The 18,624-nt window shown below is 37.2% G+C and overlaps 1 protein-coding gene across 4 annotated transcripts in view; it reads left to right on the top strand.

Moving 5' to 3' along the window:
- The window catches only part of LOC131504246 (cadherin-10), a 210,178-nt gene extending 194,799 nt beyond the window's left edge, over positions 1-15,379 (top strand). For 3 of the 4 annotated variants that reach the window (XM_058716302.1, XM_058716311.1, XM_058716319.1), the window contains exon 12: positions 2,062-3,114. In XM_058716302.1, the coding sequence (XP_058572285.1) occupies positions 2,062-2,552 (491 nt within the window). In that variant the 3' untranslated portion in view covers positions 2,553-3,114. Of the gene's footprint in view, positions 1-2,061; positions 3,115-3,144; positions 3,198-14,904 lie in introns of those variants that run through there. The other variant, XR_009257886.1, reaches the window with a different exon arrangement.
- The last annotated feature ends 3,245 nt before the right edge of the window (positions 15,380-18,624 follow it).

Here is an 18,624-nt window from a genome sequence, read left to right as displayed (position 1 = left end):
CTAAGGTTCAAAATCTTTACATCACAAGTTTATGTGCGTGCATGAATATATGAATTTAAGCAAAATAAAATGTCACATTTTCTCAAAGACTTGAAGAATAAACTTTTTTTTTTCCACTTAATGCTGGCCTATTTATTTTTTAACCACTTTGAAGGTCAAGAATACTTATCAATGGATTAAAACTTTATTTTGTGTTGCATTAAAAAAGTCCCTTGTTTGCCCTTTCACACAAGCTTGAAGGCAAGCAGCCTGACAGTCCTGTGTTAATAAAGAGAAAAAAAAAACAAAACTTCACATAACAATATAATTCTCTTAGTTCAGGCTGCTGTAACAATACCATAAACTGGATGGCTTGAACCACACACATTTATTTCTCATAGTTTTGGAGGCTGGAAAGTCCAAAATCAAGGCACTGGCAGATTCCAAATTTGGGGAGGGCATACTTCCTAGTTGAAGACGGCCATCTTCAATTGTATCCGCACGTGGCAGACAGTAATCATCTGTTTGTTGCTTTTTATAAAAGCACTAAGCACTATTTCAATTCATGAGGGCCCCACTTAATGACTTAATTACCTCCTAAAGACCCCACTTCCAAATACCATCACCTTGGGGATTTAGGCTTTAGCATGAATTTTGAGAGGACATATTCCATTCATAATGATAATAAATTCCATCTCCTATAAGTGTATATTCTAAAGAATTTAAATAAATATAGATATTTCACTGTACATATATCTGGTAAAAGATTTTCTCTCTCTTTTCTTATCTAATTGAATTCACTTCTGTTTCCCCAAGTCATCATTTTAAAGGATCATCTCCAAAATGTTTGTGGATACTGAATGAGGGTGGGAAAAGTCATACAACCAGAGGGAATCTGAGATTAATATTCTCTCATCTTTTATGCTATTGCCATTATTATGGTTAGTAAAATTATTGTCTTATTATTATTTGTCACTTGTCAGGGAAGTAGGGAAATGTCCTTTTTGAGTGATACACATTTCTTTTTTTATTTTTTTTAATGTTCTTATTTATTTTTTGAGACAGAGAGAGGCAGAGCATGAGCAGGGGAGGGACAGAGAGAGAGAGGGAGACACAGAATCGGAAGCAGGCTCCAGGCTCCGAGCTGTCAGCACAGAGCCCAATGCGTGGCTCGAACTCACGAACTGCCAGATAGTGACCTGAGCCAAAGTCGGATGCTCAACCAACTGAGCCACCCAGGTGCCCTGAGTGATACACGTTTCTATCTGTACATCTACAATTGTTTAAGATGTATCTAGCTAAGGTTCACACATAGTTTCTGTAGGTAATTCAGTGTAGAAGCTGGAATTCACTCTTTGCCATCTTGTGGTCCTACAACTTATTTTTGGTCTCACATAAATACATACTTTCATGTAATACCTCAAAGATTGCTAAACCAAGAGTGTCTAATCAGGAGGTCACTTCCCCTCCACTAATTAAGACACTGTAAGAAAAAAAATGCAAGAAAAAAAATATTTTTCTTTTAACAATGTAACAAAAAGAAATCTATGTAAATCCATCAGCAAAGCTATTTAACCCAAACCAATACCTCCATATCTTGCAAACAATGCTGCCTTTTTAATATTGTATAAGGATGTGAAAACTATGGGCATGTTTTTGTCCTTAATTGTTTTATTTGAAGCTGAATTCAATGTCTGTCTATTTTTTATGTAACACCTTATGTCACTATTCAATGCAAAATATAAATAATGTCTGTACAATCAGGAGCTAACTTCAAACAGATCTTAGGGAAAAAAAATAGGCAAAATATCTCACTGTATTTGAGAAATACCCCAGATGGCTTTAAAAATAAATCGCAAACACTGCAATTAAACCACCCTTCCTGGCCAAATCCTCAACAATCTCCTCTCCCTTCCCCCCACCCCCCCACCCCCCAAAGGGATGGAAGGACAAAATTAATCTGAAATTCTAGCCTGTCCCCGAAAACCTAAGTAACTTAAGCTCCTTTCCAGTGCTTCCACTCGTCATTTATATAGTGTTTTTAGATGGACCGCTAATGAATCTTCTTTTCTTTTTATCAAGTTATAGTAGTACTGTTTGCAGCTCTGAAAAGACAGCGAAAAAAGGAGCCTCTGATCTTGTCTAAAGAGGACATCAGAGACAACATCGTGAGCTATAACGACGAGGGTGGCGGAGAGGAGGACACCCAGGCCTTTGATATCGGCACCCTGAGGAATCCTGCAGCGATCGAGGAGAAGAAGCTTCGGCGAGACATCATCCCGGAGACGTTATTCATACCTCGCAGGACTCCCACGGCCCCGGATAACACAGACGTCCGCGATTTCATTAACGAAAGGCTGAAAGAGCATGATCTCGACCCCACCGCGCCCCCCTACGACTCCCTGGCAACCTACGCCTACGAAGGGAACGATTCCATCGCGGAGTCTCTGAGCTCCTTAGAATCGGGGACCACTGACGGAGACCAAAACTACGATTACCTCCGAGAGTGGGGCCCCCGGTTTAACAAGCTGGCCGAAATGTACGGTGGCGGGGACAGTGACAAAGACTCTTAACCTAGGCTATCAATTCCGTTCCAACAAGAGGAGGTAACTGGACGGGCACCGTCCCCCCCTTCACAATATTTGATATTCAGGAGAGTTTTCCTGCCACTCAGCACAATTTTTTCCCATTTACTTCTTAATTTGTTCATTAATTCCATTAATTCTTTCCTGTAGGATGTCTCATGGAATATATGCGAAATTTTATTTAATCACTTCCAAGAGCCAAAGCTATGGAAATTCAGTGTTGTCCATCTTAGAAATAAAAGATAATTTCAGAAACACGAACAGGATAGGAACCTCACAAGCCGCTTCTGTTAGATACACGTCCTGCCCTTGCAAATGAAGCTTTTATAAAAAATAAAAAAAAAAAAAGGTGAAGAAAAACATTTAAGGTATATCCTGTTCTGTACATTAAATTAAAAAAAAAAAAGTACATGTGGTGTTAGTAGGTGTGATATGCAACCTGGTATACAAACGTTTGTGCAATTTCATTTCATCAAATTCTATCTGCTAATGTTTTATATTTATATTTTTGTATTTATTTTTAAAAAAAATAAACAAGTTTTTACAACTACCTTGTCTCCAGCTTCATTTCTTTTCCTAGGAAGAAGAAGTTTCTTCATGGACTGTCTTGGTACAAAAGTCCACTGAATGCAGGTAAGGGCACAAAGTCATTATTGTTACTTTGGGACATCTAAACAAGTTAATAGGATATAGGTATGAATTGTTTTTCCAGTGAGTTTTGTTATGCTCTGATACGTGAAAAACTTGTCAAATTAAAAGTAATAGTCATGTACCATTAAGCCGATTTAAAAACATGGCTGTCTTTATGCTAAATATCCCCAGACATCAGCAATACAGTCATTTCATTTTGTTCATATTCATTAAAATAATATCTGAAAGAATATAACTTTTTTTATTTTTGTATGACATTTGTTCTTTGAGTTTTATAGGTAAGAATAGTTGAGACAGATTTCATACTGAAATAATCCTTTAATGGAAAATATACTTGCTTCCCATGGTGACTTTGAAAATGCTTAGTTATGATAGTAATAATGCTGAATATTCCATTAAGATACAGCATCGTGATTATGTCAAGTTTTCAAAAAGGCGTTATAGATTTATTTGTAATTAAGTCTGTTTTTCTGTCAATGAATGATTCAATAGAAAGGAAAAAAAAATACTGGCAGTTAATTATCTGGTGTCCCTGAGATTCACAAAAGCCAACTGCCACCAACTGCTCTCTTGTCTCTCAAGCTCCAAATATGATTTATTTATAAATGGAGCTCTCTGTTGGGCCTACACTAGGAAGGCGCATTCCCTGCTGAGGAAATCATAAACAATACCAAAGATTTGTGTGCTTTCCAATTAGTGAAAATGCTATGCTTTTGGAGTGAGAGTACAATATTGACATATCCTTAGTGCAGAATTATTTATTTCAGTCTTCTTGGATGATATTTCCCCCCCAACTTCCAGGCTGAAAAAGCATACATTTCACTGACTACAGACAGTTTGTGTGGTAATATAATTGTGAATGAAAACCACCTATGTGGTCTAGTTAAAATTAGTCACATTACAAGGCTGATACATCAGATCATAGTAAAACCTAACTTGGTTCACTTATTGTATTTCAAGATGCCATTCATATACCCAGAAGGCTGACTAAAAAGGACAGAGTTTATTTATTTATTTATTTATTTTAATGTTTATTCGTATTTTGAGAGACAGAGCGTAAGTGGGGGAGGGGCAGAGACAGAGAGGGAGACACAGGATCCGAAGCAGGCTCCAGGCTCCAGGCTCCGAGCTGTCAGCACAGAGCCCGACACGGGGCTCGAACTCACAGACTGTGAGATCATGACCTGAGCTGAAGTTGAACGCTTAACCAGACTGAGCCACCTAGGTGCCCTAAAAAGGACAAAGTTTAAAAGGGAAAATAAATGAAATAAAACAAAAACTACACAGAAGGAAAAGAAAATCCTGAATGTCCTAGGATCATTCATTCAAATAAAATCAACAAAAATTGGAAAAATTAGAAGAAAGTATATTTTACAAACATTTCACAATAATTATGATTAAAAACATAATATTCATTTGGTTGAAAATTAGTTTATAAATTTCCAGCATTAACTATTTTTATTAATATTGGATATCAGTAATTGGAATTCTTGATCTGAATATTTTTAATTATCCTCATCAGATAATTTCAAACTGACATTAACTTGCTCTGTCACTTTTTTTTTTATCATCCAATTTTAATAAATTTAAGAATTGTAGCAGTGATCTCTAGTATCATCCAAATCAGGTTTCCAAAATTATCGTTAAGGAGATTGATCAGCCGGGTTTTCTGCCTATATCCTATGTTGTACAGAAATCATTTTTCAGAGTTCTGAAGCAGTCCTTGGTAACAGATATCGTATTATTTTTTGATAATGAAGGTTACATGTTAAATTTCTTGGAGATCCTGAAATGAAAAAGTACCCCTATAATGTCCTGCTCAGACTCTCTCAGTAGTCTCCCTTACATGATGCTCTGTTAAGGAATGCCCAATACATAGGTTATTATATGTCTAAGTTTTTGTTTTTATATTGCAAATGGGGAAAATGTCTCTCAGTATCATGATATTGATTACATCAGATAACTGTGGGTTTTTCATTTATTCATCCATTTATTTTTTCATTCATCAAATATTTTGAGCATCTATTATAAAAACCAAAAGGTGTTCTAGACCCTAGGGAAGTAATAATAAATTATACATGATTTTTATGTGTATAATCCCTCTATTACTGAAAATGCAAAAAAATGGTAAAATAGTTATCAAAATACTCAGTATTTATAATAAAATACTTAACTTCCACTGTGATTAACTTTTTTAAACACAGAGAAAAATTATTCTGCCATCCTTTATCATGCTTGAAATATTCGGATAAGTGAAATAAAATGATTTATAACCTTTAGTCATTAGAAATGGTGATTAAGTCAATCAATTCTCAATTGATTTTATTTTCAACAAAATATGAAAGAAAGTTTATGCAATGATAAATTAATACTCTTAGGCTGAGTGTCTATATAGTCAGGTAGCTATGTCACACAGTGAAAAGAGTTCCAGTGATTCCTTGGGAGACTTAAACATATAAATTATGAACAATTAGATGTCTAAGATAGTCTCAAAAATTTTAAACCCCTCAGATTTCAGATTGAGAATTACGAGTATCTGGTTCATTGACTAACACATCTACCTAAGTGTCTGTATATGTCTTCATTATGCCTTCGCCAGCTACACCCCCCTTTGCTGGCCTTTGTTGTCTTGCTTAGGCTGACCATAGGCTGCAGCTCCCCTGCCCTGTGGACTTGCGCCTGGGCGGGCACCCGTAGGGGGCGCTGCAGGAAGGCCTGGCCAAGCTCCCTGGTGGCCATAAATGGAATCTCCCTGACTCAGATCTGCCCGAAGTGTAGCCTGTTCCGACTGAGTTTGAAATACAGCCGACCTTTGGTCTCCTTTTATCATCTGGTCGGCTGGCGGGACTCCCCCGTTGCTTTGAAAGAGTGCAGTGAGGAGTTCAGAACTTCCACTTGGTGACCAGGTTATCCTGCAGGATGTGAATAGTGTGAGGCAGCAGCTAGTCGCATGGGCTGTCTTTCCCCTTTTATGCCAATGATATGCTCAAACCCAAGACTTTGCAGTCATTTTGGACCCTGCTGTTTCTTGTAAAGCCCACATCCGAGAAGGTGGTTTCACTTCATTTGTAAAACATACACGGGGTCCCACCACTTCTCTCCATTTCCATCATTCTACCCTAAACCAACACACCTTTTCTCAATTACTAGGAGCAATTAACTTCCTCACTGGTCTCTCTGTTGCTACCTTGCCCCACTTACACTCTGCTGTCAGCATTGAGGTCTAAGAAATATTTTCAAAATCCCATTTGGAGGTTCCCCGGTTCTAAACACTACTCTTTTCATTTTAGTCAGAGTAGAAAGCAAAATCCTCATTTTATCCTTAAAGCCTTTGCAAAGAACATTCTCCCATTTATTTCCTGTGCCGCAGCAGCTGACCCTTTGTTGTTTCTGGCATTCCTGAGTTCACGCTGACCATTCTCTCTTCCCCAGCTTGCGTCCCTACCTTGTCCAAATTCTTTAGTAAATGCTAGTTTTAAACTGAGGTCTTACTCTGTCCAACCTACTTGAAAGTTATAGTATTTCCCTAGACTGTCCTCATTGCTCTGATACTGCATATGTTTTCTAACACTACTAACTTTGCTACATGACGTAATTGTTTACTAAGATTATTTTCTGTCTCTCTCAAATAGAATGTAAAATTCATGAGAGCATGGATTTTGTGTTTTGTTCTTTGTGATGCCCAATAAACAGAACTATATCTGTTTAGGTGCTCAATAAACATTTGTTGGAAGAATTAATAAATATTGTACTATTGGATTTATCACATATTATACTTAATTTTAAACATGTATATGTATATATATACATATATATACATATACATATTATTTGCATATGATATTTCTGCCTCCTTCTTTAAACAGTGAACTACTCAAAGTTATAGGAGGAGTCTCAGTGACTTTTTTATTCATTTACTGGAAAGCTTTTTCCTTCCAGACTGGTACTATCCTGGGCCATCATTTTAAACGTAAATGTTAATTAGCCAATGATTATTTTGGGTAATTGCTTTAGGAAATTAGAGATATATCTTAAAAGACACACAGATCTGAGAAAGTCAAAACATTTTAGATGAAGTAACATTGCAAATGTGTTTGGAACATTAGCGAAGTACCAAAAATTAGGATAGTGGGAATTGACATAAAATGAAATAAGTGCTAGAAGCACAGATGACTCCTTTTCCAGGATTTGGTCTGGTGTGACTGGGGTCTGAGTCATGATTTGGGGGACCTTAATAGTGCTGTGAAAAGGCCAAATAACGGGACTGTTGATCAGGGAAGGTTTTGAGAAAGATTATAATGAAAAAGAATGTTGAAGGAAAACTGCCATTTTCTTGCCCAAAGGCACTAGGGTTCAATATTTGAATTTATTTACTTCTTGTATTTTTATTTGTTTACTTCCTATAGGCCATAACTACTGGGCATAAAGAGATTTTTATTTTATTGATTGCTTGTAGTAAATTTCACTTGTTGCAATTGCCAGAAATATACCAAGTTACTGTTATGCAAAGAGGATAGCCTTCAAACTTACCTAGAGATTCTAGAGACAACCTTGAATCAAGAACCCACAACAAAACCAAAGAAATGAGCCAAGGAATTGATGTGAATGAGCAAAGATGCTTGCTTTGATAGTTAATTTTTTTAAGTATATGTATACACATACTTTTTAATTTTTTTTTTCAACGTTTTTTATTTATTTTTGGGACAGAGAGAGACAGAGCATGAACGGGGGAGGGGCAGAGAGAGAGGGAGACACAGAATCGGAAGCAGGCTCCAGGCTCTGAGCCATCAGCCCAGAGCCCGATGCGGGGCTCGAACTCACGGACCGCGAGATCGTGACCTGGCTGAAGTCGGACGCTTAACCGACTGCACCACCCAGGCGCCCCGACACATACTTTTTTATGTAGCAACCAAAACCAAATCCAGCAAAACAATATATATATTAACATATATTAATATGTTAATATATATATATGTGAAATATTGACATATGTTAATATGTTAATATATATATAATTTCTTTGTCCACTCATTTATTATACATGTTATAACTTACATCCAATTCCTCTGATAATCTCACTATTTCTTTAAGACTATAAATACAATATTTACCTCTATGCTGAATTAGCTATTTCCTTTTCAGGTATGGAAATCAACTAAGCAAGACAGCAAGGTAAAAAAGGCACTTTTCATAATTCTAATTAGTAGGAGCAAAAACAAACAAAAAAAGGCAAATAAATATAATTTGTTCAACCTTATTTTCTACTATTATTATAAATGGGATTATTTTAAACTAGGCATAAAGTAGCACACTGAGTCATCTTGATTAAATTAAAGGATTTGTATAAGAAAGGATTAACAATTTATAAGAGCATAATAAAAGACAGGTAGCCAGTTTGTGAAAACTCTTTTCCAGCTGTGGAATTATCCTGAATTTGGAACATGACATTTGCAACTCCACAGGAAGGATAGCACAGCGACGTCATCCCCAAATTATCTGAATAAACCTCCTCCACAATGTGAAATATTTAGAAGCATTCCTAAGGTTCTTGCCATGATCTTTGCCTCTCTCTTTTCACAATCAAGAGGATTTCAAATGAGTTTTTAAACCAATGTGTGAAATCCATGCCATTGTGTTACAGTTTATATTTATTTCCATTATCCCCACTACAAATATAGCCTAAAATAAGTCTTTTCTAAATAGTTTTGTTAAGGCTAATACATCTTTGAAGAAAAAAAAAAAAAAAAAAACCACAAAAAACAGCCAGACTTAGTGACTGATTCTACTTCTGGCACATTCTACTTTTCTTTTAGAAGAGCAGGACTTTAGCTTTGCAAGTTATTTGTTTGAAATTATTATTTATTTTTTCCAGTTTTCTTGGGATATAATTGACCTATAATATTGTATAAGCTTAAGTTATACAATGTAATGATTTCATATATATATATATCATATATTTATGTGAGCTATATATGTCTATATATATGTATGTATATACATCTTAACTGCATAAATTTCATGCTCTGTTTCTTCAAAGAATAAAATTTTATTATAGGCAGAATTTGATTCTGCATTTATAATAATTCTGAGCATAGAAAATACTCATTCAGAAGGGTGCAGGTACTTCAGAAGCTCCAACATATGGAACATTCTCTTGGCAGATCCATATAATTTAGATTAAAGCAACTCCTTGATTTTTAGGTTTCATTTGGCTAAACACTTAAATCTGATAAAATGCTAGTTCTGAGCAGCGCAAGCAACACCTAAGTAGGTACTATACAAATACTTGTTGAGTGATTGATTAATCTTGGCATTCTAATACTTTGTTTTCTAATTTTGGCACCGTGGAAAATGTCAGGTTCCATGCCTTCCCTACCCTCAACCAAAAAGGCAACATGTTTCATTCATATTTGAAAAAGCATATTCTAGAAATGTCACAGTAACCTTTTCAGATGACAGTCTCTGCCTAGGAATTCTTGACAGCAGCTATGCACAATTATGCCAACTATATATTGAAACGTTCTTACATCATCTTCCCAAAAGTGATAGCCTGAGCACACAGCATTTAGATTAACTGGATGGAAGGAAACCCAAACTTGCACTCTTTTACAAAGTTTATTTTTGAGACAGGAATGGAAAAAAGTGAAATTCAATTTTTGGTTTATATATGGGCAAAGTGAATCATATTTAAAGATATTTAGAGGTAATCATATCATGTCTCAGTCTCCCTACCTGTGAAGCTAAAATCTCAGTGCATTTACTAACATTGAATATTGAGAACAATTAATTTTGTATCTTGATACATTTGTTAATATACATTTTAAAATTTTGTTGAAAAGTAGGAAAAACAAGGATGAACACAAAGGTTATTCTCCAAATCATCTAAAATATAATGATGCATTTTTTGAATGGTGAATTAATAACGATAAATTAAGTACATAAAATGCCAACGATTAGCAATATCTTTAGGGGGTGACTGGGTGGCTCAGTCAGATAAGCGTCCAACTCTTGCTTTCAGCTCAAGTCATGATATCACAGTTCATGAGATCAAGCCTCTTATTGGGCTTTGTGCTGACAGCACTGAGCCTACTTGGGATTCTCTCTCTCTCTTTCTCTCTCTGTCCTTCCCGTATTCTCTCTCTCTCCCAAATACATAAAATAAACTTAGGGGAAAAAAAACAACGATATCTTTAATGTGTGTGCTTGGAAAACTTACTCATAGAACCATAAGGCTGTGTTCTATTTACCATAATAGTAATGACTAAGATTATAGAAATGATGATGATGATGATGATGATGATAGTAATTAACATTTATGTGTCTATTAATATGTCAAGAATTATTCAAAGTTTCTAACATATACTGACACATTTAACTGTCACAATGACTATAAGATAATTACTAATAGTGTCTCCATTTTACATATTAGAAAAATACATAAAATCGTGCAAGTTTCTACTCTTTTTACATAGTGGAGCTGGGGACACAAGTGACTCAGCTCTAAGTTAGTACTCTTAAACCCAAGCCTATTATTGGTGAATATAAAATAATCAATCCTGATATGTTAGGGTAGTAATGATAGGGAGATTTCTTTCAGCAGTGTTGTTATGGGGGATGAACTTTTTAATAAATAAAAGTAGTAGTTTTTAACCACACACATTTGGCCTGAGCTTCACTACTGATAGTGGCCCATATATTGTCTGGGCCAATAAAATCTGTATGATCATGATCTCTAAGCAACTTGGTAAGGCTTTGTCCCCTTGGGCTCTCTGATATAAGAGAGGCATGTTGTACAATACACCCTCAATCGTGTGGTCAGTGTGTGGGAAAATTAAAATGTTGAGGGGAGCGTTTATTTGGTAGGTGGATGTGAATGATGTCCTCTCTAATGTCAGAGGTGTTAAGGTTCCCTGTAAGTACTAACAAGGGAGTCCTTAGAGGAGACTGGAAGTAGGGTGGGGGAGGGGTTGAAAATCTGAAGACCAAAAATTAAGCTATATTAGAGTTTGGGGTAAAATATCTGTCCATTTGGGGGATCATTTATCATTTAAAAGCTTAAGGAGCATATGTTTGAGTAGACTTTATGCCTCTCTGTAAGTCCAGCTGCTTGGGGCTAGTAAGCTAGGTGGAAATTCCATGAGATTCCAAGTTCTATAGCCCATGATGGAACAGCTTGGGAAATGAAATGAGAACCTTAGACTGAATCTATAACATCTGGTGGGCCTGAGAAGATGAACACATACCTGATTAAGAAGGAGTTTACATGACGGGAAGCAGGATTTCTGGAGGAAGCAATCCAGGAATCCCGTGAAAGTATCAATGATGGCAGCTGCATACCAACCAGCCACCCTGGAGGGTGCAGTGGTTCAAAAACATCAGTTTGCTTTCTTGACTAGGGTCTGTAGTGCAGCAGCACATTTCCCCACTTGGGAGCCTTCCAGATTTTGGGGGGGAACAAAAATGGGCAATTATTTACCACCACATTGGCTAGAGCCAGAGTGAAGGGGGATCTGCACCTGTATGCCCAGAGAGTTCCGTTACTCCCATATTGCCTGATGTAACAAGGGTCCACTCTTCTAATAGGTGTATCCCCTCTGGGGAGAACAGTACTTTCTGGATTTGTGACTGACTCTCTAGGAGGTGGCTCATGTGGGGCCTTGGAACCAGCATGCAATTCGGATAAGGAGTTTGCAGTGTTCTTACAATGTGCTTCTGGTGCTTGCTGGCACGTGTGCACAAACACCTGGGATCACAATCGGCCCTATGAGTTGGCTGTATCTTGAGAGACTTCCCTTGAATCATGACATTATCGTTTTGTCATTGTCCAGACCAACTTGTGAGCCCACTGGCTACCACCCGGGGATCAGTAAAAAATGTGTTCTTTGGAATTTTATTTTTAGGGCTTGTTGCAGAGCCAAGCTCGCTGCCACCGATTCTGTCAGTTTTGTCAGATGGGCCAAGCCAGGAGGAGGCATCCTCAACTAGGGACATGCCACTAGCAGGACGAAATGATGCAGTCTCCCAGCAGGCTACATCGTGCAAGATGGTGGCACTGCTCTTATTGAAGAATACTGACTCCCTTTCCACGTCAGCCAGTTGGCCTCCAGTTCTCCTGACTGCTAGAGGGGCCCCTCGTGGGAATACCCACCTCAATGTCAGTGGGCAAGAGGCTGAGCATGGGAGATGCTACATCCTCCTATTATCTAGAAAAGCCCTTGACACCAAATTAACTCTTTCCCGATGGCACCCCATTCCTTTTTAACAGTGAGACCTCAGTAGCCATGCTGAGGCTATTGGTTTGCATCCCTGACCCAAGGCGGTTGGGGACTTGTGTGAAGCAGTATGAGCTGTGAGACTGATAGTGCCTCTGTCTGTAAAGAGTCCAGTGGGCTGTCAAACTTTGTTGTTTGAGTGATATGTACCTGGCTGCTATCTGGAGAAGGCGTTTCATCCAGAACCTCGTGGGCAACCAGATAGAACCATGTTTAGTCCCCATGAGGTGGAGTCACACCTGTGGCTCAACTCAGAAGTCTGAGCCCCGAGGGAGTCAAGGCAGGGCCTGCTGTAAGGCTTGCGCGGCCAGCTGCAAGGAAGTTTATTGAGGTTCTCACCAATGGAAAGACACTGATTTGCAACTAAAACCACAAGTAGACTTTAAAAAAAAATGTTTATTAATTTATTTTGAGAGAGAGAGAGAACACAGGGGAGGGGCAGAGAGAGAATCACAAGCAGATTCTGCGCTGTCAGCACAGAGTCCAACGTGGGGCTTGAACTCAGGAGTGTTGAGATTATGACCGAAGCAGAAACCAAGAGTTGGATGATCAACCAACTGAGCCACCCAGGCACCCCAAGAGCATGAGTAGACTTAGGTGGAATGAGAAAATGTGTAATGTATTGCTTCTCAAAAGTGAAGAGATCTAATATGTGCTGTGCCCACCGCAAAGCTTGTGAGTTGATATTTTACAAGGAGGAGAACTTTGACGCCCTCAGGTTAATGCTAACCCCTTGAGGTCAGCTAACTTCAGTGGCTGCTCCTTTGATCTTACGCAGGACAGAGGCCCATCCTCTCTACTATAAATAGTGTTAGCAGCTGTAAGTCTGGGAGAGCATCCTCAGAAATCCCACAGAGTGGAATGTCTCCAGAAGCTAGCTTGACTTGAAGTCAGCAGATTTTCCTCCCCAGCATGTCCCAATTGACCTCCCTGGAATTGGGGAGGCAAGATTTTAGGACTGGCCCCTAGGCCTTGAGAATGTAGAACTGGAACTTTGGCACATTGTTCTGCTGTCACCCTGAGGAGTACCTACTCCTTCCATGGGCATTATAGATTTAGTGAGAAGCTTTATAACTTCCTCATAAGTTCTAGGGGAGCTGACACTAGGTGTTTCAGCCATTTGTATTCAGCTATTAGACCTTGTGACACCAGGGATGGGACCTGTGATATTCATGCGGTCGGGAGATGAGGTATGACAGCAAGGTATGCAGTGAGAGAGAGAGACCATGTGCCCCAGCCACTCTCGCCTTTGTCAGGGGCCCTGCCTTCCTGAGTAGTGAGGGTGTCCCAACCATACTGGTTAGAACTCAGAGTCTTGGTGGAGTTCCCAAACACAATGGCCAGGGAAGGGGAATCTCCCTCTCTGTCTTCTAAGAGCTCTGCCTGGCACCTTTTCACAGTAGCCCACACTTGGGCTGGGGTTGGCATTCTCATGTCCTGGCATTAACTAGTGCACCAGGACCCTGCAAAAATCTTAGTCAATTCTCACAACAGACAGCAGCTGGGTTTGTGCTTAGAGTCAGGAAATATACCCAAGACCTAACAATGTTTTGGGAATTTTACTCCACAAGGTGTTAATAGGTGGAAAGCACATTCTTGGCCCCTCTAACTGGCTCCAATGATCACTACTCTGAGATTCAGGAGGATTCTTGTGCCTTTTTTCAGAACTTGTATTTGGGGATGAGAGTACAATGTAAAACCCTGCACAGTTGGTGCAAAGCAGCCAAAAATAGCACAACTGAAGGCCAGCAAGCAGTGGATCCTTCTCATATAGAATTACCCACCTGGGAGCATCAGTCAGAAAACCAATTTGCATCTGAAAGGCGTTCTCTGGGGTCTATAGCAAATGTGACTCAATCTGCCCAGTTCTCTTGGTGAAACCAATCATTGTGACTTTGTTAAATTAGCATTTGTTGTGTAAAGTGTCCAATGGTGAGTCAGGGAACAACAAGGGAAAGTGAAATAAAGTTCAATTTACGGGTCCTGCAGGAGGTACACATTACACCTTGAGGGCCCATAAAAGGGTAAGAGAGGGTATAGGCAGGAGTGGCGCAGTACCTGGGGCACAGGCTTTTATCAGGGTCCACAGGGGAAGTGCTTTGTGGTTCCTGGTCTAAGGCCAGATTGGTCAATTTAGATTGAAGGAGTCAGGTCTTAGTAAGTTTATTAGATGTCCAGTACATGTTGACACAGAAAGGGAAGACCCTGGGAGGACGGAAAAATATTTATCACAAGGTAGTTGGGGGAGTCATATCAGGAACTTGCATGCACTTGTGCCTTATGGGAGAGGCTAATGTCGGTTCAAGTCCCCTGCAGACTGCTTGGTCACACAAACTGGTTGCCAAGGCAGCAGTATTATGGAGTAGTTTAAACTCTCAACAATGGAAGTCCTTGAATTCTCATCTCTTCTGTTTCAGGTCACTACACAATCCTTAGCCTGCAATTGTCTGTCGTGATTTGCAAGCATTCCAAATATGGTGCTTAATGGAAGGTAGATCTGGAAAAAGAAGAAGGAAGACACTGACATACTTTGCTTTACATATTGCTGGTAGCTAATTATCCATATGAGCTCCAGAACTGTCCCATTCTTACTCTGCCATATGGCATCGGCTGTGCTTGCTTGTCTTAGTGAGCCAACAGTAGGGTAAGATGCCTCTTGTCAACTTGCAAAGAAACAACAATACAGGTAATATCATTTCTCCAGCCGGTTCTGTCATAATGTGTGCCCTCTTGTCTTCTCCCACACAAGGGCAGTGGCTGCTCCAGTGTTGGGTTCTATTCCTTCCATTCCTCCCACATAGGCTTCTCATATATTCTCACAAAGTTATCAACATTCAGTGGTATTATTAAGGCCAGTTCCATCAATCTCACATTCTCTCATGGGAGCTGATATGTGTTTTTCCTTTGGTCAAAGCTTGCTCGTTGGCTTAAGTCTTTCTTAACATTCTACCATCTTATATCTTGGTTCATAGTGTCTCAATTATTTTAAAAAAGTGTATTTGAAATTATAGGGAAAGAACAAGATTAAAGGAAACGTTAGTTAATACTTGCTCTTTTGTTTTTTGCCGATGGAGAGAAAAAAGAAGCAAAGGCATATTTACTTACCAAGGTTTTAAGTGTGTTTTTGATTTAGACTGTAATTATTTAGAATATTTAGGACAAGGAAGAAAAAAAAAACCCACATTATTCTGTTATAATAAAGAGAAAGAAACTCCTTGCTTTTTTGAAAATAGTAATGTACAAACCAAATTTATCTCCTTAAAATAATCTGCATGAATCACCAACATATTAAAAATAAGCTTTACCTAGGTGTGGAGGAATAATGACTATAATATATAAATATATAAACATGCTTTTTAAGATGTAGTTGAATATATTGATATTCACATAAACTTTTCAACATGTGGTTGAATGAAGAAGATCAGGCTTTAAAATGTACTAAAATATATATTGAATTTTCTTGTTCATTTTTAACTATCTTTTTAACATTTACTGATGTATTCTGGGAGACATATTACCTATGTTACATATACACACACACCTGTATATATGTAGACACTTTCATACCAAAATATATATATATATATATATATATATATATATACATATCCTCTTATATTGCTGTTATGTGTATACATATAAAACTGTTTTATAACTACTTGTAATTATATATTTATATAATTATATAGATATCATAATGTGGTTTTATATATAATAATTCCTTATCACAGTTTTTTGGTATAGATCAGTAGTCACGAATTAAAATATCTTGCTTTCAGGTGGACTGTTTTCTTTTTTAATAAGGTGTGTTCTACGTATAGGACTTTGGGAGGGGGGCTCGCCAAATATGTGAAATATGTAATCTTCACCCCAGTTAACCTGTAGAACATTTTGATCACTGCTGTATACTTATCAGGTCATATGCCAGTGAATCCATACTCCCCAGTCCTCCAGTGCAAAACACATTTCTGACTTCTGTCACCATTACTTAGTTCTGCCTGTCTAGAGTTTAATATAAATGGAATCGTGCAATATGTACCATCTTGTGAGTGGCCTCTTTCCCTTACCACAAAATTTTGAAATTCATTCCTGTCACTGCATGCATCAGTTGGTCCATTTTATTACTAGATATGAACTGCATGAATGCCTCAGTTTCTTTACCCATTAATGGATAAAGACATTAATGGATATTAATGTCATTTTTCCCTTTTGATTACAATGAATGAAGCTTTTATGAATATTCTCTTGGGAGTAACTGCTGAGTCATATATTTAGTGGGTTGGAGTTGATAGGTCATACACAGTAAAGGTCTTGTTTATAAGAAACTGCCGAACTATGTTCTGGAGTGACTGTAACATCTTATAGTCCCAGAAGAAATGTATCTGAAATTCAACAGCACCCATACTCACTAACATTTGATAATATCAGGCTTTAATATTAGTCATGAAAGTGAAGTGCTTTTTCGTGGTGGTTTTAATTTGCATCTCTCATGAGCACCCTTTCATGGGATTCAGAAGTCTCTTGCACATTTTATAAACTGTAGTCCTTATTATTGAATTGTTAGATATATGCATACATATACACACATGCAAACACAGATATAGATAATTCTGGATACAAGTTTTGACAACCTCACATCTATTTAGTTTTCTGCCAATTTTTGGATTACCTTTTCATTTTATCAGTATGTATTTTGAGGAGGAGAAATGTATAAATTTTATAAAGTCTAGTTTATCCATGATTTATTCCATATTTAATAATCTTAGTATTTTTAAAAGAAATCTTGATCTACTTAGAGGTTGCAAAGATATCATCCTAAGTTTTCTTCTGAAGCTTTATAGTTTGAACTTTTATATTCAGTTCAATTATCCTTTTCAATTTAATTTTTATCAATCATTTGAGGTAGGGACATTGATTCATTTCCCCTCATGCACATTTTCAGTTGTTTTAGAACATTTATTGAAGAGAAAAGCCTTTCCCCAGTTAATTACCATGGTGCTTGAATTAAAATTTAATTGATTATATCTGTTTATGTCTATTTCTGGACTCTCTATGATGTTCTGTTGATCTATTTGCCCACCACTGCATTTTCCTAATTATTTATACTAACTATGGTATTAAAATTAAGTAGTGTAAGTCTTCTATTTTGGTCCTCTGCATTTGTGTGTCCATTTTAAAATCAATTTGTCAATTTCTATAAGAAAGCCTCTTGGATTATTTACAGGGATGGACCTTGAATTTGTATATTATTTTTGAGAGGACTTATGTATTAACAGTATTTACATTGTGTATTAACAGTATTTAAATCCTTTAAATTTATGATATAAACTATCTGTCCATTTATCTAGACCTTCTTTAATTTCTCTCTGCTCTATTTTAAAGTTTTCATTCTAGTGGGCTTACTGTTATTATATATACATATATATGAATTTTAAAAATTATTGTGAATGGTGGTGTTTTTAAATGGTAATTTCCAATAGTTTACTAGTATACTAAAATATAATCAAGTCATTCAGATTGATTTGAACCCTATGATCTTGCTAAATTCATTTATTAGTAATCTTAGAGCTTTTCCTGATTAACTAGTATTTTATATAAAAACAATCATGTTTTCTGCAAAACAAATTTTTTTTCTTCTGTTCTTGTCAGAACTAATTTTTTTCTTTCCTTTTTGCATTGGCTAAGAACTCCAGCAAATACTGAATAGTAGTGAGAGCAGACAGACATCTTTGCTTTGTTCTCAATCAGCTTAATTTGTAGTCTGTTTACTAAGTATTATGTTAGCTATAGATTTTTCATGGAATATTTTATCATGTTAAAGATGTTTACTTCTATAACTAAGTCACTGAAGGTGTTTATTATGACTGGTTTTTAGATTTTGTTAAATGCCTTTTCTACATCTATTAAGATGATCATATCGATTTTATTCTTTAATCTCTTAATGAGGTAAGTTACACCGATTGATTTTGAGTGTTGAACACATTATTCTAAGTTATTTACAGTTATCAACTCATTAAATCCTCATACCATCTCAGTGAAAGAGGTACTGTTAATTTGCCCAAGGTCACTGAGATAATAATTTGTCAAAATAAGATTTGACACTGTAAATTTCACACCTGAATCTATGCTGTAACCAC

This window comes from Neofelis nebulosa, chromosome 1, assembly GCF_028018385.1.
Source record: "Neofelis nebulosa isolate mNeoNeb1 chromosome 1, mNeoNeb1.pri, whole genome shotgun sequence".
NCBI classification, from domain to species: domain Eukaryota; kingdom Metazoa; phylum Chordata; class Mammalia; order Carnivora; family Felidae; genus Neofelis; species Neofelis nebulosa.
The sequence above is the reverse complement of the archived record's forward strand: the minus strand, read 5'-3'. Positions and strand labels throughout refer to the sequence as shown.